This window comes from Simochromis diagramma, unplaced genomic scaffold, assembly GCF_900408965.1.
Source record: "Simochromis diagramma unplaced genomic scaffold, fSimDia1.1 OVJJ01000304.1, whole genome shotgun sequence".
Classification (NCBI taxonomy): domain Eukaryota; kingdom Metazoa; phylum Chordata; class Actinopteri; order Cichliformes; family Cichlidae; genus Simochromis; species Simochromis diagramma.
In genome coordinates, this window is record NW_024387030.1 from 10,669,059 (window position 1) to 10,695,296 (window position 26,238).

General features: G+C 41.4%; 1 protein-coding gene across 4 annotated transcripts in view; it reads right to left on the minus strand.

Annotated features, from left to right (window-relative positions):
• Positions 1-6,584: 6,584 nt before the first annotated feature.
• Positions 6,585-26,238, minus strand: part of rps6ka1 (ribosomal protein S6 kinase a, polypeptide 1) — a 45,448-nt gene continuing 25,794 nt past the window's right edge. For 2 of the 4 annotated variants that reach the window (XM_040042539.1, XM_040042541.1), the window contains 20 exons: positions 17,227-17,343; positions 16,971-17,052; positions 15,963-16,043; positions 15,711-15,790; positions 15,373-15,479; positions 14,575-14,612; positions 14,063-14,205; positions 13,906-13,976; positions 13,214-13,302; positions 13,018-13,082; positions 12,807-12,909; positions 12,468-12,598; positions 11,080-11,205; positions 10,825-10,914; positions 10,570-10,728; positions 9,478-9,639; positions 9,296-9,372; positions 9,086-9,203; positions 8,838-8,975; positions 6,585-8,493 (listed from right to left, as the gene is read on the minus strand). In XM_040042539.1, the coding sequence (XP_039898473.1) occupies positions 8,371-8,493; positions 8,838-8,975; positions 9,086-9,203; positions 9,296-9,372; positions 9,478-9,639; positions 10,570-10,728; positions 10,825-10,914; positions 11,080-11,205; positions 12,468-12,598; positions 12,807-12,909; positions 13,018-13,082; positions 13,214-13,302; positions 13,906-13,976; positions 14,063-14,205; positions 14,575-14,612; positions 15,373-15,479; positions 15,711-15,790; positions 15,963-16,043; positions 16,971-17,052; positions 17,227-17,343 (2,100 nt within the window). In that variant the 3' untranslated portion in view covers positions 6,585-8,370. Of the gene's footprint in view, positions 8,494-8,837; positions 8,976-9,085; positions 9,204-9,295; positions 9,373-9,477; positions 9,640-10,569; positions 10,729-10,824; positions 10,915-11,079; positions 11,206-12,467; positions 12,599-12,806; positions 12,910-13,017; positions 13,083-13,213; positions 13,303-13,905; positions 13,977-14,062; positions 14,206-14,574; positions 14,613-15,372; positions 15,480-15,710; positions 15,791-15,962; positions 16,044-16,970; positions 17,053-17,226; positions 17,344-18,513; positions 19,177-19,952; positions 20,007-20,960; positions 22,360-26,238 lie in introns of those variants that run through there. The other 2 variants (XM_040042540.1, XM_040042538.1) reach the window with 2 other exon arrangements.

Sequence of the window (26,238 nt, forward strand, 5' to 3'; positions counted from 1 at the left end):
TGTCTTTCATCCTGTCTTCCTTCTCTCACCCCAACCTGTCGCAGCAGATGGCCCCGCCCCTCCCTGAGCCTGGTTCTGCCGGAGGTTTCTTCCTGTCAAAAGGGAGTTTTTTCCTTACCACTGTCGCCAAAGCGCTTGCTCATAGGGGGTCATATGATTGTTGGGTTTTTCCTCTGCAGGGATTATAATAGGGTCTACCTTACAATATAAAGCGCCTCGATGCAGTTGTGATTTGGTGCTGTATAAATAAAATTGAATTGAACTGAATTCTGCAAACTGAGCACATTAAATTGGATTGCATTGAACTTTCTACACGTTTCACCTTTTTACTGCAATGCAGCAACATTAAATACTGAAAAATACTCATGTTTCCGAGCTGTATTGTATGTAAACTAATGACTAGTCTAACCATTTTAGTCAGTATGATCTGGTTACATCATCGTGATAGAGTACCCTGACTTTTCACCCCGTCTTGCTGTGATCCCTAGTGCACACCCTCTCTGTCTAGACAAGTATTGACTGCTTCATCCTGTGGTTGCAAGTGATATGATCAGTGTATGTAAAGTAAGACACAGGGTGAGTTCACTCAAACACACCTGAAAGGACACGCATACTTAGACAGTTTGAAAGGGTAACACTGCTGCATTCAGAGCCTTACAGTAAGAAGTGATGCTTTAAATAACTGCCCTCTGCTAGATTGAATCAACAACTGAAGCTTTTAGCAGGTCAGAGGTTGACTTGTATTTCTGCGAGCATCTACGTGCATGCATATTTCAGTGTTCACTCTGCTCTTTGCTTTTATCTGAGGATTGACATTGCATTAGCAGTAACACCAACTGCTCTCTTCCTGCTCTTAGCTTTACTCATCTCCAGAGAGAAGACAGAGCAGGATCCAACACAGAAAATTACACAGATAATGAAGCAAACAAGAAGCCAGAGTGGAGGCAGGATTATAAGTGCTTATAGGAAGATTAAATGCCAAAAAACCCCAAAGATGCTCTTCAGGCTTTTATCCTGCTATTTAAAAAAAAGATCTGAAACAACAACATGACAGAGATTGCAGTTCTGAAGAAGACATTGTGATTTTCGGGAAGAGATGAAAGGGCTGAGAGAAATTTAAAGGCTCAGGATAAAACTTTGTTATTATGGAAATGTTGCATGGTGTTAAAGTGTCTACATGAAACACCATATGGAGCTAATACATGCTTTACAATTTCTTTTAGATATACATAAAAGAAATATATATACAATAAGCACGATGGCTTGTGTGAGTAAATCCTTTAGGGATCAAGAAAAGATTCCTCAGTGGAGTTTTCTTATTTTTTCTCCAACATGATTTCCGTTTTTGGAAGACTCTACTGGTTGTGTAACATTCCACAGTTAAAAACCAAGCACTCCACACTAATCCCGAATGTTGAATACACAGCTGTACGCGCGCTTTGCCATCATCACTGGCGAACAATTTGACTGGCAAGAAGGGGCCTGTCTTTAAAGCCTCATGTAATCACACATTTTTCACACTCAGAAAAACAAGTCATTCTGTCACAGAATATGCAGAATTAATTGAGTCTAAGTGCAAAATCCTTCTCAGAAACAATTATCTTTCACCCCATTTCACCAATGTCTCTCCTCTACCCGCGAAACTAAAATTGTGATTAACGTCCGTTCTCAATCTCTGTTCCAGATTACTTTAATCTGTGTGCTGTGTTTGTATTTGATGTGTGCACGTGTGAGGAGTTAGAGGATCTGTGTGCCTTCTGAGTGCTGAATCTATTTGGGTCAAATTAATTAGTATTAGAATTGTATAACAGTATTGTGAGCTTCTTTTTGCGGTTTGTCTTAAGGACAAGTTATCTGTAGTGGGGTATGTAGCAGTATTATAGCAGTACTGGAACATGGATCCTAAGGATATGGAAAATATTATAAGATTATAAGGCAAAAATGTTGGATATGGTTATACATGGAACACAGATTTGAAGTACTGGATTCTCAGTTTTATTTATTTTTATATTTAACTACTGTAATGGTGACTCTTAGGTCTCTACAACTGCAGTAGTGGTGGTTAGTGCCTTTATAGCTGGAGCACTCATTGTCACAGACATTATTGGACACTTTATTAGGTACACCTGTTCAGCTGCTTGTTAAAACAAATATCGAATCTACCAATTGGCAGCAATTGAATGCATTTAGGCATGTAGACATAATCAAGATGACCTGCTGAGGTTCAAACTGAGCAGCCATGGCATGGTTGTTGTTGCCAGACATGCTGGTCAGTAATTCAAATAACTACTCGTTACAGCCAAGGAAAGCAAAAGAGTATTTTGGGAGATTAAATAGGTTGCAGCAGAAGAACACACCAAGTGCTGAGGCTGCAATTTGCACAAGCTCACTAAAACTGGACAACAGAATATAGAAAGAAAAAAGTCTTACTCCCAATTTCTGCTGCGAAACTTGGATGGGAGGGTTAGATTTGACACGACCATGTCCATTCCTTTATGATGAAAGTGTACGCATCATTTACCCATCATAATATACCAAATCATAAAACTCAAGTCATTTCAGATTGGCTCCTTGAACATGTACTCAATCACTGTACTTCTGTTATTGATAAGTCACTGAGACGAGACATACCGCCATCGTTCCACACCAACACATTTGTGTTTTTATCTATATGTGGAGGTAAGAACTAATTATAAATGTGGTTATTTTGTTGCAATAAAATTTTAAATTCACGCTGGAGGCTGTTGTGTAGGATAGAAAAGACAAGATTAAGATTCAATAATAGATTTTGTATTTATTTTAACAGAACCTCTGGAGATGCTCGAAGCAGCACTTCACAACCAACTCACATCAGACAGAATAAAACAAAAACACAGCCAGAAAGACATCCAAAAATAGCAAGGAATTTCACCTAAAATATTCATCCATACAGAGTGTCCTCTTTTACAGCTCAGATCAGACAAGAATGCACCATCACATACACCCACAGACACTTCCACTGTTGTAAAAACCCAGGAAAATTCAGCATCTAAGAAGAGCCGCTCCAGCTGACAGCTGCTGTAAACTAAGGAGACAGGATGGGGATAAAAAAACAGCACCACTTTATTCTCTACTGAGATGGGAAACAGATGATGGTGATGGTTTTCTGTTTTTTTGTAATCAATATCAGTGACTTCTTTCTGCTGCTGCAGGCTGAGTCAGTCAGTCTGTCTGTGTGTGCGTGTGTGTGTAAGTGTAAGTGTAAGTGTAAAAGAGCAGGAAGTCATTCGTCGCAGTGTGACTTACTGGTAAGATGACGTCAAACACAGACCAGTGGGAATATATCACACTATGTATGTGTGTCTGTAAATAAATAGCTGCATTTGTCTCTGACATGATGGTGCACACCGTGTCAGCATAAATCATCCTCCCCCACAACTGCTGAGCAGCAGCGGCTGTTATGTAAGTGATTGCATCTGTGCATACAGAACCAGGTAACATCAAGTACAAGCATGAGGCGATACTAAGAGCTGATACTAATAAAGCTGAATCTGCCATATTGCTGAAGGAGGGAAAGCTGGGACACGACAGTTAAAATGCTACAAGCAAGAGCAGATGGAGAGAGGCTGCAGAAGAAAGTCGTTCACACACTGATATTGTCTCCAAGCGAATGCATAAATATGAATCACAATATTTAATGTGGCTTTAATTTGGTCTACCAACTGATGCTTTTCATCACAGGGAAAAAGTGACAGCAGCAGTTTTAAACATGAGGTTTGAATAATTAAACATAGTGGAATAATAAAAAAAATAAAGAAGTAGAGTACAGTATTCATGTTGACAAGCCTTGACCTTTGCCTCAATCCATCTACTTATGCAGGCATGGATTGATTTAACCTATGTTTGTATGTTTGCACTTTATCTCCCTCCAGTGACCATCTGTGGAAATACACCAGGCTTTGGTCTGCTGAGACAGGAAGTGAAGGTCATTAAAGGCACACATCAATGCACCAACCCAGCCCAATCGAGTCAAGTTTTTCACAAGCAGGGACAACATCCTTAATTAGATTCACAACAATCAAGCAGATGGTAACAGAGGGAAGAAAGAACCCCTTTGAACAGGAAGAGCCATTGGCAGAAAAATGCTCAGAGAGTGGGGAGCAGCCATTTGTCATAGTCACTCGGGGTATGAGGATAAAGAGAAGAGGGGGAAAAAGGCCTCGAGGGCCGGTGTCCTGCAGGTTTTAGATGTGTTCTTTATCCAGCACAGCTGATTTAAATGGCTAAATTACCTCCTCAACATGTCTTGAAGTTCTCCAGAAACCTGGAAATGAACTAATTATTTGATTCAGGTGTGTTGACCTAGCATATCTAAAACCTGTAGGACACCAGCCCTCGAGGCCTGGAGTTAGACACCCCTGGCTATTCAATTTTATTTGTAAGGCGCACCAATCACATCAGTCTCCTCAATGTGCTTTATATGGTAAGCAATGTTCCCTCTAATTTTTCATGTGTCTGAGCGAACACACAAACTCCCTGAGCGGTCCCTTGGACCTCTGTGAGCAAGAGCAGACGTGTGCACTGTGGTCACGCCAGCATCGAATCCATCCAAGTCACATGGTTTATTAAAATAATCCAATTACAGCATTTACATTTATGTTAGACTACTTTTAATTAACTGCTTTAGCCCACTTACAATGAAAACTTTAAAAAAAAATCTTGTTCATGACCTGTGTATGTTAACACTATTGGAAGTAAAAATATCTTGAGCTCCAAATTTGAAAACACAACTTTTTTTCTTTTCTTTTTTAAAAATAAATAAATAAATAAATAAAGCTCTGACTTGTATTATGAGTCTGTGGTCTGGGAGAGAGTCCTGTAACTCTCTGTCTGCAAAATACAGTAAATAATGACCAATGTTGGGCAGTTAATTATATCGTTACTTCTTCAAAAAGGTAACTGAGTTATGCAAACAACAAAGTTTTTTGCAGCTGTTTACCTAAAAATGCAGCCAAGTTTTTTTTAAATAAACATTTCAAACTATTTACAGAACAATCAGCTGTTCTGCATCAAATTTGATGCCATGTAAATTATTTGTGCCACTCCAAAAAGAATTTATGTCCACTATGAGATAAAAGAGAACAACAGCCTGACAATAGCAGATGTATCACTCCTGTAACATTCAGTAGTCGCCTCATTGTTCTGACACACACAAGAAAACTATTGACTACACTACACACCAACTACACAAGATTTGCGCTGAACATCGCAAATCTCTCACATCTCAAAACACCGCCGTCACTCCTAAAACTTCCCCCTTCCTAAACAACTAAATGCCATGTTGCCATATCATTTTTTGATTGGTCGACATGGTAGATTTTTCCACCAATAGGAAAGGGTGGGGTTTTTTTTGGGTTTTGGGCACAGGCGGAGAGTGCTTTCGAAACATTGCATATATATTTTTTATCATAACTCTGGTTTTACACAATTTAAAAACTGGTATAAAGTCCACACTTTTCCCGTCAATTGTTCCGTCTGTCCTGCTCACGTCTCCAATGGTTGTACACGTTGTCATTAACGTGACTTCACTCCACATCAGCCACGCCGCTTTGCTAAAACACCGGTGTCGGCACATAAGGCCGCTGTCATAGCCTGTCAACAACGTTGATTAGCTGCATATATACAAATGTGAATCGCATCATTGGCTGGACTATGGGATAAAGTGGCATCGTTCTAATCTCATACGGGAGCAGCCAGTCACTTACTGACTAACACTGCAAAACAGAATTATTAAAGTATTAATTTTAATTTCAATTTCAATTCAGGTTAGATTTTTTTCCCTGTGCGCAGAGACCTTGCCAGCGGTGCGCAATTGCGCACGCGCGCAGCTTAGAGGGAACATTGATTGGTATCTATAACATTAGAAAGAACCCCCCAACAATCACATAACCCCCTGTGAATAAGCACGTGATGACAATGAAAACTCCCTTTTAACAGGAAGAAACCTCTGGCAGAGCAAGGCTCATGGAAGGTCCGGCCGTCTAGCGCGACCAGATGGGGGTGAGGGAAATGAGAAAGGAACAGAGGGAGACAGGACAAAAGGCGAACTATAGGAGAGAGAGTCAGACTTTAATAGTTACTGATAATTAAATACAAAATGGTGGATAAACACACAGTGTGGAAAGAGATCAGTGAAGAGGAAACACTCAGCGCATCATGGGAGCCCCCCGGCACACATTATGAGAGAGATGACATTTTAATTGGGTGCAGTTTTCTTGTGTAAACAACTGGGGAGTGAGAAGACGGGAGTGGAGAAGTACTCAGTGTAAGGAAGTCAGCAGCCTGAGCCAACAGCAGCATAACCAAGTGATGGTTCCAGCACCAATACTTGTTTGTGGATGAAAAACAGCTACTCACAAAAAACTGTATGCATAAAGAATTATTAGTTATAAGAAGTACTACTGATCTTACAGTATTATGTGTTCTTTGTAGGTTTCAAAATGTGATATTTTTTCATATTTCTATATCTGGGAATTGTGTTTTTTTTATACACTTGAATGTCACTTGAAGTTATAAAAAAACAATAAAGCAAGACAGACACTTTGTCATAGCAACTCGATTTTTAATATTGTAAGATATAAAAATCTTCATCTTTATCGTACAATAACATCTTACCATAAATTTTGACAAAGGAGGGAGATTTTTGCCACCAAACAAGAATTATAATATAACTTTGATTTCTTTTGAGGTAAGACAGCTGCTTCATAGATTCTTAAGCCACACAGGTCTTTCCTTCTACACATGCACAGCATCTTCTTATCCTTGCGGTGTGCTTTCCATGCAAGACATTCCGCCTCACCTGTAGGCCTAGGCACTGAGCTAAAAGCAGGACCTACTCCGTGGAGAAGCTTACACTGAGACACCTTTAACTCTAGGCCTCGTATTCAGTGTCAATAAAATACCAACGAGTCAGATAATCAACAAATGGAATTCCAATATAATGAATGAAAAAAAGATAATCCACAATAAGGGCAAGTATGTGTGACATTATAACCAGTGATTTGACAGAGATTTTAACAAGTGCTTATTTCTGTAAAGACAGCAGCCAGCCCTGACTTATTAAACAGAAGAAGAGACCTGTGCGGCAACAAGTCCACAGGCTGCGATGTGCTCAGCATGTCTTTCACTATTTTAAATCACTACTTTCTTTGGATAAAGAGAAAAAAACAAACAAACAATCGACAGCAAAAACAACCAACACAGGAAACAGTATTCAATAGGCATTATCCAAGAAACACAGTGAAAACAACTAAAAAAAAAGAAAACAATGCAAATATAGAATTTTTAACATGCCACATTGTTCCTTGGGCAGGGTTTCTTTCACAGAAAGCCATCTATGTTACTAGTTTTTATAGTAATAAAAATAACAGACATCTCAAATGGTTGCCAGCAGATTGACCAAGCAGAGAAGAAGAATAGGAGCGAAACGAGAAAGCCACATCACCGGACCATGCACATGACTCTGCAGCATCCCGCGAGACAGTACAGACACACACTGCAAGTCATGCAACTGACACACACGCCCACACACACACACGCACGCGTCCGCACACACTCTCCATAAAACAAAACGCAAGCATAGATTGACACTAACCAAAACATCAGCAACTGACATTTTCTAGAATGCACATATTCTGGCTGTACCAAAGCCAAAGAGGCATTTATGGCAGAAATGTTTTAATATTCATATCAATAACGTTCTCTGAGAAACATTTAACAGCAGTTTGGACAGTACTGTGGTTTTGTGCTGTCGGCACAGGTTGAATTGGCAGCACAACCGCTAATACGAAGCTCAAAAACCCTACAAAAAGAACGGACAGACGGCAAAAAAAAACAAAAAACAGGCAGATGGATAGGCGTGCAGCGAGAATGACAACCAATTACAGCAAAGATGAGAAGAGAAAACTTTCATTGTCACTATCAAAAACAGGGCTGCATCGACTCTGTAGCGGGTCATGCACAAACACGCTCACACACTCGCACAAACACCCACACGGCGCCAACACATCTGCCAAAAAACCTGCACCCATTTTTTTTTTTTACATTTTTTTTTACATTTTTTTCGCCCTCATTGCCCCCATCCATCGTCACGATATTTTGATAGGCAAAAGGAGATCGGCTAACAGCTGCAGCTGGCGAGCCCACACAAGGAGGATGATAGCTAGAGCGGGACAACTGATGTCACGAGATGGGGGCAGGACCACAGTCAGTGTTCCTTGGCTGGTATTGGCGGGTCGACACCAAGTCCCCGAGCAAGCTGACGGGGTGGTTTGGAGCCAGGAGGTGTGGTTTTGATCAGACTCCTGTGACCTGATTGGCTGTTCAGAGTCTCTACAGAGAAGTGGAGGGAAGTTTCTTAACACGCCTCTGAGCAAGGAAGGAGCTCTCAATGGGCTTGAGCTCTGGAGTAGGTTGTGAGTTCTTCAGGGCGGAGTAAGTGGCTGCCATTGCACCCTGTGCATAAAGAGCAACATCATGATTGAAGCCCAGATGAGAGTATGAATTACTGATATGTTGTCTGATTTACTGCAATGCAAAAAACCCGCTCGTCTTGTGTTTTCTAATCGACAATGCAACACACGATGCAAGTATACTGCAGTGTACAATCATATTGGTATTTTGGCGACACTAAAAGCAACTGATATTATATAAAATCATTCTACATGTTGAGTTTCAACTACTAAAACTTCAATGAATCCCTTTAACCTGATTCCAGGTGAGAAATCTATATATATATCTATACATATATATCTATACATATATATCTATATCTATCTATCTATATTCAGTTTTGTTACCTTGACCAGCTTGGGGTCCTGGTGTGGGAGCTGGCTGTTGGGCAGCTTGTCTCTGCGGACAATCCATGGGTGTTTGAGAACCTGCTTAGCAGTCAGTCTCTGATGGGGGTCAACGTGAAGCATCTTGGACACCAGGTCCTAGAAAAAGCCAAATAATAATACTATGGAAAACTTGTAGGTTGACGCAAATACAACAAAAAATTCTTTCTAGGGAGTAAAAGAGTTGTCTAACAAATATTGACTCCTACCTTGGCGGCATCAGACACAGAGTCCCAGTTACCACCAGTCAGACTGAAGTGGCCGTGGCCTATCCTGTTCAGGATTTCATTTGGAGTGTCTTCAGGTCCGTTGGCAAATGGAGTGAAACTGGTGAGAACAAAAGTAGACAGACGGTAAGGTTAATGCAAAGAATAATGAGAGAGAAAGTTCAAAGAATGATTTCAAGTGTTCCTACTAACCCAGCCAGCATGGTGTACAGCAAAACCCCGAGACTCCAGATGTCACATCCCTCATCATAGCCCTGACGCTTCAGCACCTATAGCAGAGTCAGAAGGAATCACATATTACTATATATCACAATGACTGGGGGAACCTTGACCTTTGTGAGTATGTCTTGCGAGCGCACTCGTCACCTGCTCACCTCAGGAGCTACAAAGTTAGCAGTATAGCACGGGGTCATTAGCAGGCCATTGTTGGCACGCAGTTGCTTAGCGAAGCCGAAGTCACAGATTCTGATTGACTCGGGATTCCCCGACTCGTCGACATAGAGGATGTTGCTGGGCTTCAGGTCTCTGTGCACTACCTGAAACACAAGAGGGCAAGAGTGGAATGGAGGGAGAAAATGAGGATTGAAAGTGGCAGTAAACACTCTTGGGTGGAATTCTTTCCCATTTTTATCTGCTTTAAAAATGTCTTCTATAAATTATTTTCAATTTTATTCTAATCAGAAGTTGAATTATTTACCGAGGTGCTTCAAGTGATTATTCCCCTATGTGTTGTTACTAAACCAAAAATAATTAAAAGGATGAACACAGTTTGACATCTTCAAGCTAAAAATTCATAAAAAGTAAACAAAAGTAGACATGTGTTGTAAGTTTTTAAACATCAGGAAACATAAAAAAGTAAAAAGAAAAAGAAAAGTAAAGACTTTAGCCTGGTTTTCAAAGGCACTACTATTCAACAGTTTTCTTAAAAAAGCAAAATGAACATCAAATAACTAAACTCTAATAGCACCTTAACTAATATTTCTAAAAGACCGAGCTATTTCACAGCAGTTATTTTGATAAAACACTATTGCTCAAATACAGCTCCAGAAAATAATTTTAAAAAACCCATCGTGTGCTTCACAGGTTTGCCATTTCAGAATAAAAGAACAGGTTCAATAGATACCATTTGACCTCAGAAAATCAAATGATAGGGTGGGGCTAGGTTTCACAGCGGGTTCACCCGAAACCTTGGCTGATTGTGACCTACACCCATTTTCACACCTTGGCTCGTGCGTTTAGGTAGAGGATCAACAAGGGGGTTCATGACCCTCTTCGGGGGACACTCCCCTAGGACTTCAATCTGGGACACTCCACCATTTGACCTTAGAACTGAGAAGCTTCTCAGGTGAGGTGAAACGTCTTCAAGAAACTCAAAGAAGTCCAAAAGGCATATCTTTCCAAGCTCCTTAGACAAAACATACATATAAAACAGGACTAAAAGTCCTAGTGGTCTTAGTGGTCCTCACCCCTTGTGAGTGGAGGTACTCAGCAGTCTTGGTGATAGTGTGCAGCACAGCGCTGGCCTCTCGCTCCGAAAAGAACTTCTGCTTGAGGATCCGATCCAGCAGCTCTCCTCCACGCATCAGCTCCGTCACCATGAACACCTGCTTACCGTTGTCGTAGACCTGCGACAGAAAGACAAACAAACATCAGCGAGTCTTATTACACTCAACACCCAAGGCGAACAAAGGTTGTCAGACAGAGTGCGTGTTTAGACCCACATCCTTGAGTGTTATGATGTTAGGGTGCTGTCCGTATCTAAGCAGAATCTCTATTTCCTCAGAGGGGTCTGTGCTAGTCTTGTCAATCATCTGGAAATCAAAAGCACAACAACGGCATTAAGATCATGTTTTTGAAAGGCTACATATTTTCCTCCGTCTTTTACTGAAGCACTACTGAAAAACATATTTGTTAGATTTTGCTGTTCTGTATCCACAAGCTAACTTTTTCCTGTGTGCGTGTTTATGTGTTCATACCTTGACAGCGTATTCAGTGTTGGTGGCTTTGTGGATACAACGTTTACAGACGGAGAAAGAGCCCATCCCTATATCTTCCTTCAGTACGTAGCCATCGCTGAAAAGGACGTTTTTCCCGTGTAGTTGCTGCAGAGGAAGATTTGAAATTGTGATGAGCGTTGGAGGAGTGACGGACTGACAAGAGCTCATGTGGGGGGAGGTTGATGATGTTGGGGAAGGGGCTGAAATCTATTTCTGGAGTCAATTTCTTCCTCTTTGTCAAAGTGTCTCTTCAAATCTACCACACACGCAGTAGAAAAACTGCTTTTGCCAGGCATTACACAAGATTTGAAGCCGTGTACCTCATTTGAGTCGTTTCTTTCTAATCTTGTTCCTGTCTGCCTTTCGCACACCGTACACACAGAATCTGTCTCTATTTCATGCCATCAGCAGTCAGAACTCGACAGAAATATAACACACTGAAATAACTTTGTCCACACCTTTAGATTACAGTACATGGGCATATTCACCGACCACTTCATCAGGTACTAATTACTAGGCTCACTTCCCTTTTACTTTCAGAAATGCTTTAGTTCTTCATAGCATAGAATCAACAAGGAAGTGAAAACATTCGTCAGCGGTTTTAGTTCATAGTGACATGATTTAATCTCACAGCTGCTGCGCATTTTCCAGCTGCACACCCATGTTGCAAATTTTCGAGTGCACAGATGCTCTATTGGGTTGAGATCTGATGACAGTGGAGGCCATTTGAGTACAGTGAACTCACTGTCATGTTCAGAAAACCAGTTTGAGATGATTTGAGCTTTGTGATGTGGTCTGTTTTCCTGCTGGAAACAGCCACCAGAAGATGGATACAATGTGAGAATAACTAAGGGGCCTGAAGTGTGCCAAACCCTACTATTTGAATTCACACTCATCACACCAGCCAATATTATTATAATCTTCCATTGTTCAGTTTTAGTGTGTCGAGTTACTGTTGATCATGTTGCGGGCAGCACAGTGTGTGGTGGTTGGCACGGCTGCCTCACCACCATCTAGCCGGGGAATTTCTGTGTGGTGTTTGCAATTTCTTCCCATGTCATGAGTTTGTTCTTTCCAGGTATTCCGACTTTCTCCCAGGGTCCAAAGACATGCAATTAGTTGACTGGACACTCTAAATGACCAGTTAACCTAACTTCCTCCCATCACCTCCAACCAGTCGCAGCAGATGGCTGCCCCTCCCTGAGCCCGGTTCTGTTGGAGGCTTCTTCCTGTTAGAAGGGAGTTTTTTCCCCTCCCACTGTCGCCAAAGGAGTCATAGGGGAAAATTTCTCGGTTTTCTTTGTGTCCTGCCAGAACAGGCTCCAGTATCCAGTATTTATCTATCCCAAGAGTGAATAGCTACTGACCTGAACCACTGGATGTGGTGGGGCCTGCACTGGCTCTGATGAACCATCCTCCTCTAACAGAGTTGATGCAACAAAGCTGAAGCCTCTGAAGAGCTGGTGAGCTCCAGCACTGGGGGGTACACCAGGGGAGTCTGCAGGATAATAAATAAAAATAAAGGCTTCGGAAAAACAGACAGGTTTATTGCAGTAATGTTAGAAAACAAAAAAGGCACTGCTATAAAAACTTCACATTGAGGTATTATTGACAAGCACAGCTAATCACAAATATGTTAGTGCATCCCAATGTTGCTGTGTCTCCTTTAAATAAAAAAAAATGTGTATTGATTTTTGATTTTCGACCTTTAGGTGTGCGGGAGGTGAATTCGGAGTCGAAGTAGAAAGTGTCATCCGGACGAGCGACCGCTGGTCTGAACGGAGGCTTTACTTCTTTTCGGAAGAGTTTCTAAAAAGGAATAAAGAAGCTTAACTCACGCTGTGCAGTTGAAGTTCTGAATGCCACCTGTGATGGTTGCTATAAATTCAAACACATATGTAATCACACAGAACTCACATTCCAGTCTATGGTGGAGAAGAAACCGTGCCGCTTAATCTCCTCAGCGCCATCGGCATTAGATCCTGCAAAACATCAAATAGAATCAATCACAATAGAAAACTACAGACCAATATAAAGCACAGCCTTTCCCTGTGAAATCAGATAGAGTGTGTACCGTCATTTGTCAAAGTCATGTTCCAGAGCTGATACTAACCCAGTCTGTTGGCAGGGTTCCTTTTGAACAAAGCCCTGAGCAAAGATTGGGCCTCTGCACTCAGGAACTGAGGCATTCCAAGACGAGCCCTGCACAAACACACAAAGAGGGCTTCCAGCTTTAATTATTGCACGGGATATAGAATGAGGCAGTTGGAATATGTTGGAATAAGTACATTTGGCAACAGGTTTTTGTGTTGAATTGAGTTTTTCCATGTTCTCCATGTGCCTGCAAATTTACTCTCCGGGTTAGTTCTTAAGCTGTGGGCCTGTTTAGGACGTCATACCGCACCTGACCGCCTATGCAGGTTGGGCATGGACAATCTGGGAAAACAACTGAATTAAAATAAGTTGGTAAAAGGGATTCCTGAGCGAGGGAGAAAAAAAACAAAACCAAACTTTTTTCAGCCTACAAATGGGGGGCGTGCCAGAAAACGTTTGAGAGCAACTTAGCTGGTAATTGTAAATTGACTTCAGATGTAGTTGTGAATGTGCCTGCTCAGCTGTTTAACTGTGTTAGCCCTGTAATTTACCGGCTTCCTGTCCAAGGTGTAGCCCACATCTCTCGCCCAAAGTGAGGTGGAATAGGCTCTAGTCCACTCACACGCTTTTGCTGATGGACATGAGTAAGTAGTTAAAAGAAAAAAAAAAAAAAAAAAAAGAGTGATGTTCTTGAATCCAGGTGGTACTCACTTCAGAATGAGATTCATGGTTTCTTTGCGGTCCTTCCCTTGAAATGGCAACGCCCCCGTCAGCATCTCAAACTGGGAGAGAAAACACAAAAAAATGTAATCGGCATACTTATTTACGTAATATTTACGCTCAGCCAGTACGTTTTTTTCCTCCTTACCATTAGTACCCCGAACGACCACCAGTCGGCGCTGTGGGTGTGTCCCTGCCTGTTCACGACCTCTGGTGCCATGTACTCCACAGTGCCACAGAAGGAATAAGCTTTCTTCTCATGATCAATGGCTTCTTTACACAGGCCGAAATCTGAAAACACACAAGACATTAACCAAGGACCCGGATCCTTATATTATATTATATAGCAGCACGATAATAGCTACAAAAAGCTTTAACATGAAACAGTTTTCCTACAAGAGCTCTGTTAAGGCGACTTCTTAATTATCATTCGTTTCCTCTGGTTGAGGTTAAGAGATTCTAAAGAGGTTTATCACAGATATTCAAGATAAAGTATTATAATTAACTTGGGGAACATATACAGGATGTTATGGAGATACGAGTCAGTGAGATAAAGCCATCACTGCTGTGAATCAAGGTCAATGTGGTAGAGGAAAGGAAAGTGTGTGCGCAAAATGAATAGTGAGAGGTAGATGTAAAAGAAACAACAAGGAGGCTCACCTGTGAGTTTGATGTGTCCCTCCTCATCCAGAAGAATGCTAGGAGAAAACAATGTCACATATAAGACAAACTAAAATCTTACAGAGTCTGAACATTTTACCCATCTGGATTGTACAAAGTAAACTTTTCTTTGCTGTACGCTTTGCTCAGTTGTAGTATGTCTTGGTGTCAAAGTACACTCGGCTGCCGGATCATTAGGTAGCCTTAAAAACAACTGAAGGCTAATAGAGCAGTCCGTATGTGGTGGTCAAAGTTATAAAAACATGTTTCAGTTTCAATACAACACGTTAGCATTCAAAAGCACCAAAATTTAAAAAAGCAACACATAAATGAATCACCGGCTCTTTAAATTAGCGACGGTGTCGGGTCTTACATGCATACTATGAGATCGAGTGCTGTGCACAGCACACGCTGAGGAACAAGCATCGACAGCTGGTGGCAGCAATGTACCATAACAAGTACCGATGTGCCAATTACAGCAAAGAGTCAGGGAACACAAGCTAATGAAAATGGTGCAGGGTTCAACAAGTAAAAAATACTTTGCAGTGAGTGCAATAGAAATATGACAGGAGGAAATTGTTGCACTTTGAAGTCATCACTGCTGTCTGGGGTTGTGGCTACAGGTCTGCAGCAGGGAAGACACTTTTCCCACACTCACTGAAATGCATGCTGTTCTTCTGGATTAATCTAACTTGGAGACGTTTATGACTGATGCACTGTGTGTATATTTTTATATATATTTGTCATTATACATTTCCTGCAGCATGGCATGCAAAACGCTTGGTTTTCCACTCTTACTTTTCAGGTTTGAGGTCCCTGTAAATGATACCCAAGCTATGAAGGTGGTCCAGTCCTAATGCCAGTTCTGCTAGGTAAAACTTCACATCCTCTTCTGTGAACATCACCTGAGGGGTAAAGGAGACAAAGAAGAGAGAGGATGTGACACACAAAGAAAAGGAAAATGAGACAATAAGAGAGCATAACACCGCAGAGTGACACAATGCAGAATAAATGGGTAAGCACATATCAGTTTATAGGATAAATAAGTGGACATAGGACTGAGAAAAAGAAATCCTGACCTCAGGTCAGCATAACAACACTAAGTAGTCACTTCTTTTTTTTTCTTTTTTTTTTACCTCTTTGGAGAGTCTAGTAAAAAGATCCCCTCCTCTGAGAAAGTCCAGGATCAAGTACAGCTTCCCTTCAGTCTGGAATGCTACAGATGCACAAATTCACATTTAGTTCAACTGTAAATCAGGAAGCATGAGTTAAGCTTCTGGAAGTTGAAGTAATAAAACAGTAAATCAAGTCAGTACATCAAATAACATTAATAAGAGGGAAGGGAAGCAAGGGAAGCAGAGTCTAACAAAAGCATCAGGCTGACTCACCATAGTGCAGTTTGACAACAAATGGGTGATTGACGTCTGCCAGAATGTCTCGCTCCATCTTGGTCCTCACACGGTCTCTGACTGAAGGCCAATGATCGAGGGTTAGTGTGATAGTATGCATTAAAGATTTATAACGTGTCTGTACGTAAGCACAGAGTATGGTAAAAGTACTACAACACACTAAATGCTGGTGCTGATGAGAGTACAATTCAACTTGGACTCATTAAGCTGCAATAGGAGAGGATCCTCAAATTAAAGCATAGCCAAACTTAAATAATGGGGTCAGTGCTGAATGTTAATGATGACCTAAATTTGGGGATTTTGTGCATGCAACTGCGACTCTGAGCACAGTAGATTAACTCAGCTGCTGCTTAAAAACTTCACCATGGGCAGCCAATCAGAAAAAAGCTGACTTCAAGCAAAAGGGAAGGAATGTAAAATAGCGAATTTCAGACAGAGGGTGACCTTAGGAGCTGCACCCAAAATAAGGCGAATTATGATGAATTTGACCTGTTAGTCATGAAAAGCTGTTAAAGAATAAAAACACGGAGATTTAAATGAGAGTAACAGGTCCCTGTTAAATTTGCAAAGCTGCACAGAACCACCCACGTGATTTTGGGAGACGATGAGAAGAAATCTGATGCCCCGATGTTTGCAGAAGGTGAGACCACAACACCTGTTCATAGGAACCCACTGAAAGCAGTGGTGGTCTTACTATGCACACATACCACTGCATGTGTTACAGGAAATTCATACACCCTTTTATATGAAACTAAACAACCACTTGAAAAATGAAGTTGCCAAACACGAGGCCTTTTCAAATCAACATTACCGGAAAGGTGAAAGGTGCAGCTCTACGAAAAAAAAAAAAAAAAAAAAAAACAAAACCCAACTCACTCACTTTTCTTTGTTTTTTTTTTTCCCTGTCAATGAAGCCAAAAGCCAAAACAGAGAAAAGTAGCAATTCTTAAAATTTCACGACCATAGCCAAGCCCGACGTTGCTGTACCTTTTAGTGTGGCCTTCTTGAGGACCTTCATGGCATAGAGCTGGTTGGCATCGGGAGGAGTCACCTTTCGTACCAGGAACACCTGCAAAATAATTTTTTTTCAAAAAAATTCCCCCCAAAAATATAACAAACACCAAAAACACTGTTAAAGATGCAACGATTTTTGTAGGTTGGGGAGTAAGAGTAGCAAAGGAGGAAGAGAAAAATAGACATGTAGTCAAAATAGAAAGAAACCGAAAGAGTAAAAGCAAATTACCTTGCCAAAGGATCCCTGTCCCAGGACTTTGAGCAGTTCAAACTGAGAGGCATCAGCTTTCTCTGAGCCCTCCTTGACCACATGGGTGATGTTGATCTCTTTGATGTCTCCATCTTCCTAAAGAGTGAAAAGAAAACAGACGGAGGGAAAGCAGTCAATGATCACAGAACGACAGCAATACTGCACAGCTGCAAAAAAAAAAATTTCACAAGCCGCTTGCTTATGCAAAGATAAGTTCTCCTGTGGAGGTGCCTCCTGCTGTAAAAAGCACCACATCAATATAAAACATTTAAAAAAAAAAAAAAAAAAAGAGGAAGCATGGTAAGAAGTGAGATGTGCACGTGAGCACAAACAGTTGCTTATCGATGCGTTTATGTGCTTTTAGCATACGGGAACTGGTGGTGTAAATATTCAGTGGAAGTAGATCTGTGTTAAAGCAAGTTCACAGCAAGCGCACTCTCACAACTGGGTGGATCCCAGCTGACACCGCTCATAGCTCCACCACATGAACACGCGCAGCTGACCTGGTGTCAGCCTCACCCAAAACTCAACAACAATAACAACGATGCAGAGAATTCTCTTTCAAGAGTGTTCCCCTCCCTTGATAATCTTCCTTGAATTTCACACCTCGGGCCCTGTGATGAAGCAAAGTACAGTAGGTACCCTGCTGGGAGAATTTTAGATTCACCAGTGCAGTTTCAGGGGAAAGACTTTTCCCCTCCTTCTGCCTATGAAATCCAAATCTCAGGGATCAGAAAGCAGAACATCTGGGCTGTCCTGCTCCTAATTTCTCCTTTATAGGCATGTTCAGGTTTACACTATTACCATGGATCCTGAATAAAGTTACACTTGGCAATTACAAGTTATTTAAAAAAAAACAACCAAACAAAAAATAAAGTGCAATCAGCTGACCGTTGCATAATCAATATTTCAAAGACGTGATGAAAGACATATTTTCAGCAGTCTCTTCTTTCAGCTTTTTAAAAGTTTCTACAAAACAACAGCCACCGCCATCACCACAGACCACTGCAGCCCGGGACTTAATTTGACAACAGGAAACCAGAGTTGGCTGAACACAGCAGGCTGTCAGTTGCACCTTGTTTTCTGAACAACCGCGACAAGAGCGAATACAAAACCTCGTTTGCACTTTGCTGTGCTGATGAATCCCTCTTTTCTCCTCATTTTCTTAAAACTCAGTTTCATTAAGACGACGCCACTGAACGCTCTGTCGACGACTTAACTACTCAAAGCTGATCGAGATGTCAATATCAGGAGGTGTCACTTTACCGTCCAGTGGTTCTGCGGCGGAGGTAAAGTGCCAGTGTCGTTGTCCGTTGCCGCCGTGGGTCTGTAGGTGTTACAGTGAGCAGGGCTGCCAGTCAAGGATTTGTTCTTTTTGAACAAGTAGATGGACAGCATGCGAGTCAGGTTGAACTTTCTCTTGTCCTTCTCCATCTCAGCATTTCCAAGAGTGTTGTATCATCCTACCTTCATCCATAACAAGGTACACACTCTTCTACCTCTCATATAATCATCTCAAATCTCACCTCATCTCACCGAGAGCACACTTTAAGATCGTTTGTGCTTTCATGTTAGGATTCGTTGTGTGGACTGCAGATAAATATTGAAAAGTCTCTCAGCCTCTGCTCTTTAGTCGACTGCAGAGGCCTTCTGCTACATTTCCTTCAGTGCTTCATCTTCATGTTCTCTTCCATTCTATCTCCGGTCCTTGCTCTCTCCCTGCCTCTGTGTCTGTCTGATTAGACCGGTGTGCCTTCGGTGAATGACTGCAGCTGAAATGAACTGGAACCGAAGCGAGCAGGAAGGAAGAGCCTGCTATATTCTCACAGTCCTGCACCCAACTTCTTGTCACACTCTCTCTCTCACACACACACACACACACACACACACATGTGTGCGGCTGAAAGAGAGAGAGAGCGAGAGAGAGAAAGAGAGAGAGAGAGCAAGCGAGCAAAAGGAGTACACTGAAACTCAAAAGAAGCACAAAAAAGAGATAGAGATGGAGAAAAACTAAAAAGAAAAATGCCAATTAAATGCTTTCCTGAATAAATTTGCTTGCATTATCAGTAATTTTACAGACTCAAGAACCCAACTCTGTGCCACTTCCCTTTACCCATAATTCAACACAGAGGCCAGCGTGGAGGAGGCTGGCAGAGAGAGGATGATGTGTCCCCTTTTGGTGTCAACACACCAGAGAGGATTCAGACAACTCACTGCCTCTGGATGACAGAGATTTTCCTGTCTGTGGCCAGGCATGTTGCTCTCTTCCCCCTCTTAACAGTCCTGTTCCTGCTCATCCTGTCTCCTAACACAGCTCTCGCTGCTCGTAAAGTGGTCTTGAGATCCTCTTACTTTCCTCCATTGCTCACTTTATTGCCGTTTATACAGCAAACACTTCTTTAACCTGAGAGAATACGCCATTACGCGCCTGCATATAGAGCATGAGTCAACTCCTCTTGACCAAAGAGCAGCGTTACTTGGCTGGCAGCGAACCTGCACTGCAGCCTGTGCTCAGAAAAGGTTATTTGCTTAACAATTTTGTGATGGGAGAGTACATTTTCCAGAGGGTGGGGAGACGAGAAAAAAACAGAAAAAGGAAATACAATGTGACATGGATGAAGCAGGATGTAATGTTTGTTTAGCGAGGGAGGAGCTGCAGAATGAACTGATTTAAAAGCAACAGTACACAGGTGGTGAGAGCTTACCTGGGCTCTAATAGTGGCATAGTCCCTCTCTATCCAGGTGATATGAGACTCGTTCTAGGAAGTGTTTGAATGGAGCAGTTAACATGAGTTACGTAAAACATGACGGGTTTTGCAACAGGTACATTTGTACCTCTTCATACAGGCTTGCTGAAGGTACACCTCATTCTCTCTCTCACACACACACACACACACACACACACACGAGGGTAGAATAGGGCCACATTAGTGACAGGAAACTTCTCTTCCCTCCTACTTCTCACTTCCTCTTTTCTTGAACTGATCTCACATCCTTCCTGCTCGATAACTAGATAACCAACTACACAGGAGAGCCGAGTTTACAAGCATGACAGCTGTTGCAGAGAAGAAGCTGAAATTCAGCGTTATGACTAACTATTTATAAAGGTTCTCGTGTTATCTGGAATCTAGAGTACTCAGGAACAGCTGTCTTTTGAAATGAAGTCACATGGTGTGTGGGAGATTAAAAAACTGAAAAAGAAAAAGAGTATTCACACTTCATGGCCTCACACATATTTTTTGTGGTTTTGCAGATCAGTTTCAGTTTGATTGCATTAATACCATGACTTGGCCAAAACGCAAAGATGGAAAAACTGAGCATCTAACTTTTAAATTTGCTACACTGGTTGAGTGAAAAGGCAGAATCTTCAGTGAAGCAGCATTAAAAATAACATTTTTTTGAGGTTGGAGGAGGTGGAAGATCCTCCATCCACATCCTCCTTTGTTTCCCGTCATTTCACAGCTGGGAAGATGAAAACTCTCACATCCACCCTCACAGAGGAAACCCCTTCATCCCTCCCAAAATATCACGCAACACACACACACACACTCGCACACATGCACACACACACACACACACACGCCAAGCACTCCCCAAAGCTTTCGGCAAGTCCCCAGCACATTCTTCACCCGACCACACTCACACGCAGCTGCCTACTTCATAACAAGCGGAGGTTCATAACACGCACACATGAAATAAAAGCATCTACTTGCCTCTGCCATGCGGGTTTTGGTGCGGAATAAGAACCTCCACATGTCTGTGTCCAGATACTTCCATGTCACTGATGCTGTCACTGGGTGTCAGTGAACCTCTGTGACAGTCACACTTAGACACTTGCTTCTATGTCAGCTTGTGTCAGTTAGCCAACAACTCTGTATGCAATACCGCAACAGATACAACCTTCCTGTATGCTAAGCAAAATGGGAAGTAAAGTTATAAAAAAATGCATATGAGCAGGGGACCGATTAGCTGTGGACAGCGTAGAAGGAAAAGGCTCAACTCAAGCAGGAAATAGCTCTTTCTCAATGGGAAAATGAATCAGAAGTCTATACAAGAGCTTCAAGGACAAGTTGACGGAGACAATGAGAAGAACTTGAATCTTTTGTGTCGTTTTAGGCAAAAAGTGGGGAAACTGACTTCATGCTTTTTCTTCAGTTTGAGATCCAAGATAGCAATCATGCGAGGTTTTCAATTTCCGTTGACACATCATCTGACTAAAAGTCTAACGAAGCCTGAAAAAGGGCACAGTAAAAGTTTAACAATAAGAGAATCCTACAGTCATGATAATCTTTGGTCGAATCGAAGCTTAAACGAGCTAACACAAATGCTTCTCTGAGTCCGCTTATGCAACATTTGATCACCTTTTCAGACTGCTAGAGAACAGATGCGTCAACTGTGAGAGACAGATATGGTGTAATGCCCTTTGATTAACACAAGGGGCCAGTGCAGGTCTGCAGCCAGTCCACTGGTGGGTGTTCCAAAGAAGGATGTCATAAGATAGGAGCTTTAGCCAAGTAAGGGCATGCTCACATTGTTAGCTCATGCCTCATCCAAATCCCAGTGTTGGCTCTGACACCAATTACAGTAAGGGAGACAAAGTGGGACAGAAAGGGAGCATGTGGGAGGTGATAGGCTGGAGTGCTGTCCAAACACTGTCCATTCACAGCAGCAGAGGTCAAACGAGTTTAAACCCTACAACAGTCACGTCTTGCGTCAAAGCAACGCACCAAAGCTCGAAATGATGGCAAAGTTCAGAGGAGAGAATCATTACAAAAAAATAAGACAAGAGGAAGAGTCAAGAGGAAAAGAGAAGTCATTGGTCAAATGGTACATGAGCCTGGAAGAAGGAGTTAATTTAGGCTGTTGCTCTCCTAGTGTTTGTGTCTTGCACTGTAGCTTCTGCTCCTTCCTGGAAAATGAAGCGCAAGCACCTGTACGTTTTCAACTGCAAGACAGCTCCGACTGCTCGGACAGAGGATGACGAGTGAAAGCGGGAAGGTCCAGAGAGGGAGACGGAGCAGTCTAAACATTCATCTGTAAAAACAAATACCCACACTAGACTTTGCCTGCAAGAGCAAACACACTCAGAGGGGTAAAAAAAAAAAAAACACAACACTGCAGCGGTACCCTCACAATGACGAAAGAGTCTGAGATTATATAAGAACTGAAGACAAAAAGAGACTGTAGGCAGCATGGACCATATTTTTAGGCATTTCTAATAAAAATGCTTTAAGGTTATAAGCAGGAACTGCTTCTTTTGTTAATGCCTAATAAAAGTCCTTGTAGTGAAATGTTGCACCCTCATTAAAATCTGCAGCTGCATAATCAGTTATGATTGAGGTTAAATCAACTTTTAATGTATAAAAATGTCTAAAAATTGTCAAACACTGATACTTAAACCTGAGTAATATGTATGTGAACGTAGAACTAGTTTCATTTAAAACTCACATGTTTTAGTAATATTGGCAAATACTCCCATCACTTGCACGTGATTAACTAACCATTCAGTTCAAATATTAGTGTACAACCCTCTACGGGTCATTAATGAGAAGACATTTTTTGCACTCGCTTCATCGTTTATTGCTTATTTAAGGAGGAAAACTTAAAAGATCAGAATTCAAGCCACAATCTAAAATCACGACCACTTAAGCCCCTTAAGCTCGACACATACTGTCTGTTCTGACTATCATCTGGACCCGAATTTTAACCCTCATAAGCAAGTTCCCATGACTTGCAAACAGATATATTAGGTTTCACAAATGATTACATAAAACTCTTTTGCTTCCACATTTTTCCCATAAAAGGGCTCTTGCCTAAATGCTAAGCAGCACTTCTGTGTTGAGAATGATAAATGATACGAAAATTATGAAATATGGCTCCCTTTTCATCAAATCCCAACTGTTTTATACTAATTACTGGTTTTCATGCCCATAGCCTTGAAGAGAATTACATATCATTAATAAATGAAATATTAACCACTTTTAAAAGTGGTTTTCTTTTTATCAACTGTTTCGCACGAAAATTACAGATGTTCAATAGCCTGGCATGTTTTGAGAAAGAAAACAAATGTATAAACACTGTTTAAAGTGAGGTATTTAGAGCTCTACACTGTAACTATGCATATGCACTCATGCAGGATTTCAATGCAGGAGGTCTAAAAGTTTTGTATCCGACGATCACACCATGAACTCGGGCTAGAAAGTGGCTCTCTGTTTTTAAATCAGCCGGAGCATCTTCCTTCTCCTCTTTAATATCTAAAGGTGGGCACCAAAGAACGGTGCTATATTTTGGAGGGCAGGGAATTCATTCAACTAGTTCCTTTCAAAGTCAATTTAACACCTTTGATGGACAGGCTGTTCCTTCAGCACACCTTTTCACATTTTTAAGCCTCTCCATCTGCTCTCCTTCATCTTGTCCTCTCCCATGTCCCATTTGTTCTCTATGACCTCCACCAACACCTGCTAACAGGCAAGACTGACAGGCTGGTACAAAAAAAAAGGGAAGAGGGTGAAGGAAGGTTGGAAGATGGACATTCACCTGGTTCCAGTGAAATCCTTAGTCATCCCATCGTGATGCTTTAATACGAGCTGAGCCCGGGGCAGGCGCTACATCATAGGATACCACTGGAGAAAAGATTGGTTTAGTCTCCTAGGTTGAACCTAAAGGCTTAATGACAACATAAGGTAAACAGCCTCAAGCCCTCAACGCTTAACATGAATATCTCTGCCTTTGTCCAGCAGAAAGGTGGAGGATCAAGCCTTCATCCACAGTCCAGCACTGAGAAAATCGATAGGGGAAATAATCTTAGAAAGATCATTTATTCTTAATTAAAATTGTCACTTTAAAAATAATAAATAAGTAAATCTGTACTGCATAGGACCTCTTCAGTACAGCAGTGCCTTTTTTAAAAAAAAAAAAGAAAAAGAAAAAAAGAAAGCATGACAAAGCCATCGGGTGTTTCGCAACATGTATCATGCTTTGACATTTGTTTTGCTGATGAAGGGGACTTCCGGGGTTAATATCCATCCCTTAGCAGACTGAGCCATCTGTTCCCACACCCAAAATACATCAGGTTTTTAGGTAAGTAAGTGCCCTGAAGATGACACTGAATTCATACTCTGAAGTGCACGTTACACAACTATTCAGTTGTCATCATGTTGCTATTTAAAGCTTTAACATTATGTTTTAGAGACGCACATTGTAAACACAGAAATGGGAGAAGGATTATGTGACAGAGCCACATCAGGAGGATTAAGTGACAGCTAGGACGGACAAGTGAAGGCACTGCTTTACTAACTATAACTAACTGCAGGGACACTAATTGTGTGTTAGCTAAGCCAAGCTTTCTAAGGAAGTTTAAAAAAATCTTTAAACCAATTTTGAAAGCATGTATGTAAGGATAAGTTGATAAAAACCTTTAATAACAACTATGGGGAAATATTTATTTGCAATGCACAGCTGTGATGGTTAATTAGCGATGACCCTAACTGTGGAGTTGGAAAATTGTTACTGTCTTTTTACACTTGTACACAGTGCAATGACATTCTGCAGCTCCAATCATTAAAAGCGATAATAATAATTTTAAAAAACAGCAACTCTGTGAAGTCCTGCCCATTCTGACCACTTGCACGCGTCTTAAACTTTGCATGACTGAACAGTAACTTCTGCAAACTAATCAAACTTTCACAGCATCATCATTAGTGATGAGAGTTATGTCTCTAGAGCAGATCTTAGTTAAAGAGTCAATAGTGTTCAGTCCTAAAGGCAGCAGATCAGGTCATTAGTGCTACCAGAAGAATCTGTTTCTCTGGTGTCCACTGGATTTTGCACTGTGAATCGTCCCCAAGTGTTAGTCTGTCCACATAAAATTCGACTGCACAACATCCATTGCAAACACAGTTCTTTGGTCACCACTGCAAGATCTGGCTCACTGTGACTTCACCCTCTTCCTCAAAAGGAAGTTGAAGGGTTGCAGTTTTGATAAAGTGGACAAGATCCAGTGCATGATGAAAACACAAGAATATCACAGCACAGCCCAGGAAGCCTACTACAAAGGGAATGTTTGCCAAATTAAAGCACTTATTTAAGCTATGTATTTATTTGTTTATTTTCTCGAGAGAGATTTGTAATTAAGAACCAAATTCAGAGTACACTACACAACATGGCATCATTAAATTTGCATCCACACTGAAGGCGATTTGCTTATCACGCGTTGCTTTGAAGCTGACGATCAGTCTCTTGTGGACATTCCAGCCTCCTGTTGCCTAGGTAACCCTATAATGTATTTACTACCAGGTTATATGTCAGTCAATAGTATCCTGCAGTCTCACTGGTAGTCTCTTCAATTGCTCATCAGCAACTCAGCTCAAATGAAGTTGCTGAATGTCTTTCCCTTTTTGTGGTTTCTGGTTGCCACGTTGCTTCCTGTATGGATGCAGTTTTTGTAACAACAGAACAGCAAATGTGTAAAAAAAGGAGAAGCATTCTATAGACTTTTAAAACAACTAATCACATGAACAAGTGGAAGGTAGAGGCCAGAGGAAATGTCCCAGCAGGAGTATAGGATTAGCACAGATACTGCAGGAAATCCTGTCATGGCATCTGTAATATTTATAGCAGCAGCATGTATAGCCGTAAGATGATTGGCAGTTCAATGGGCCAGTTGACATCAGGTTAAAACGGCCTTGTGTAATATCCACAGTGGGAGCTTTGGTCAATAAATACATTAAGAAAAAAAAGAAAAGAAATGGCAGAAATGATTTAGAGAGAACAAAGGGGCGGGATAGAAGGATAAATGAGAGAAGAGTGAATATACACAATGAGGTCATCGATGTTAAACCTAAGCTGCATGGCTGCGGTGGAAATGTGTAGCGCTCTAGACCTGGTTGCAAATATATATATAAAAAAATAAAGAGTACAAGCCAGAAACACCAAACCTCAACATCTCCTGAGCATTTTGTCACTCATCTATAATTTGTGTGTCATCACACA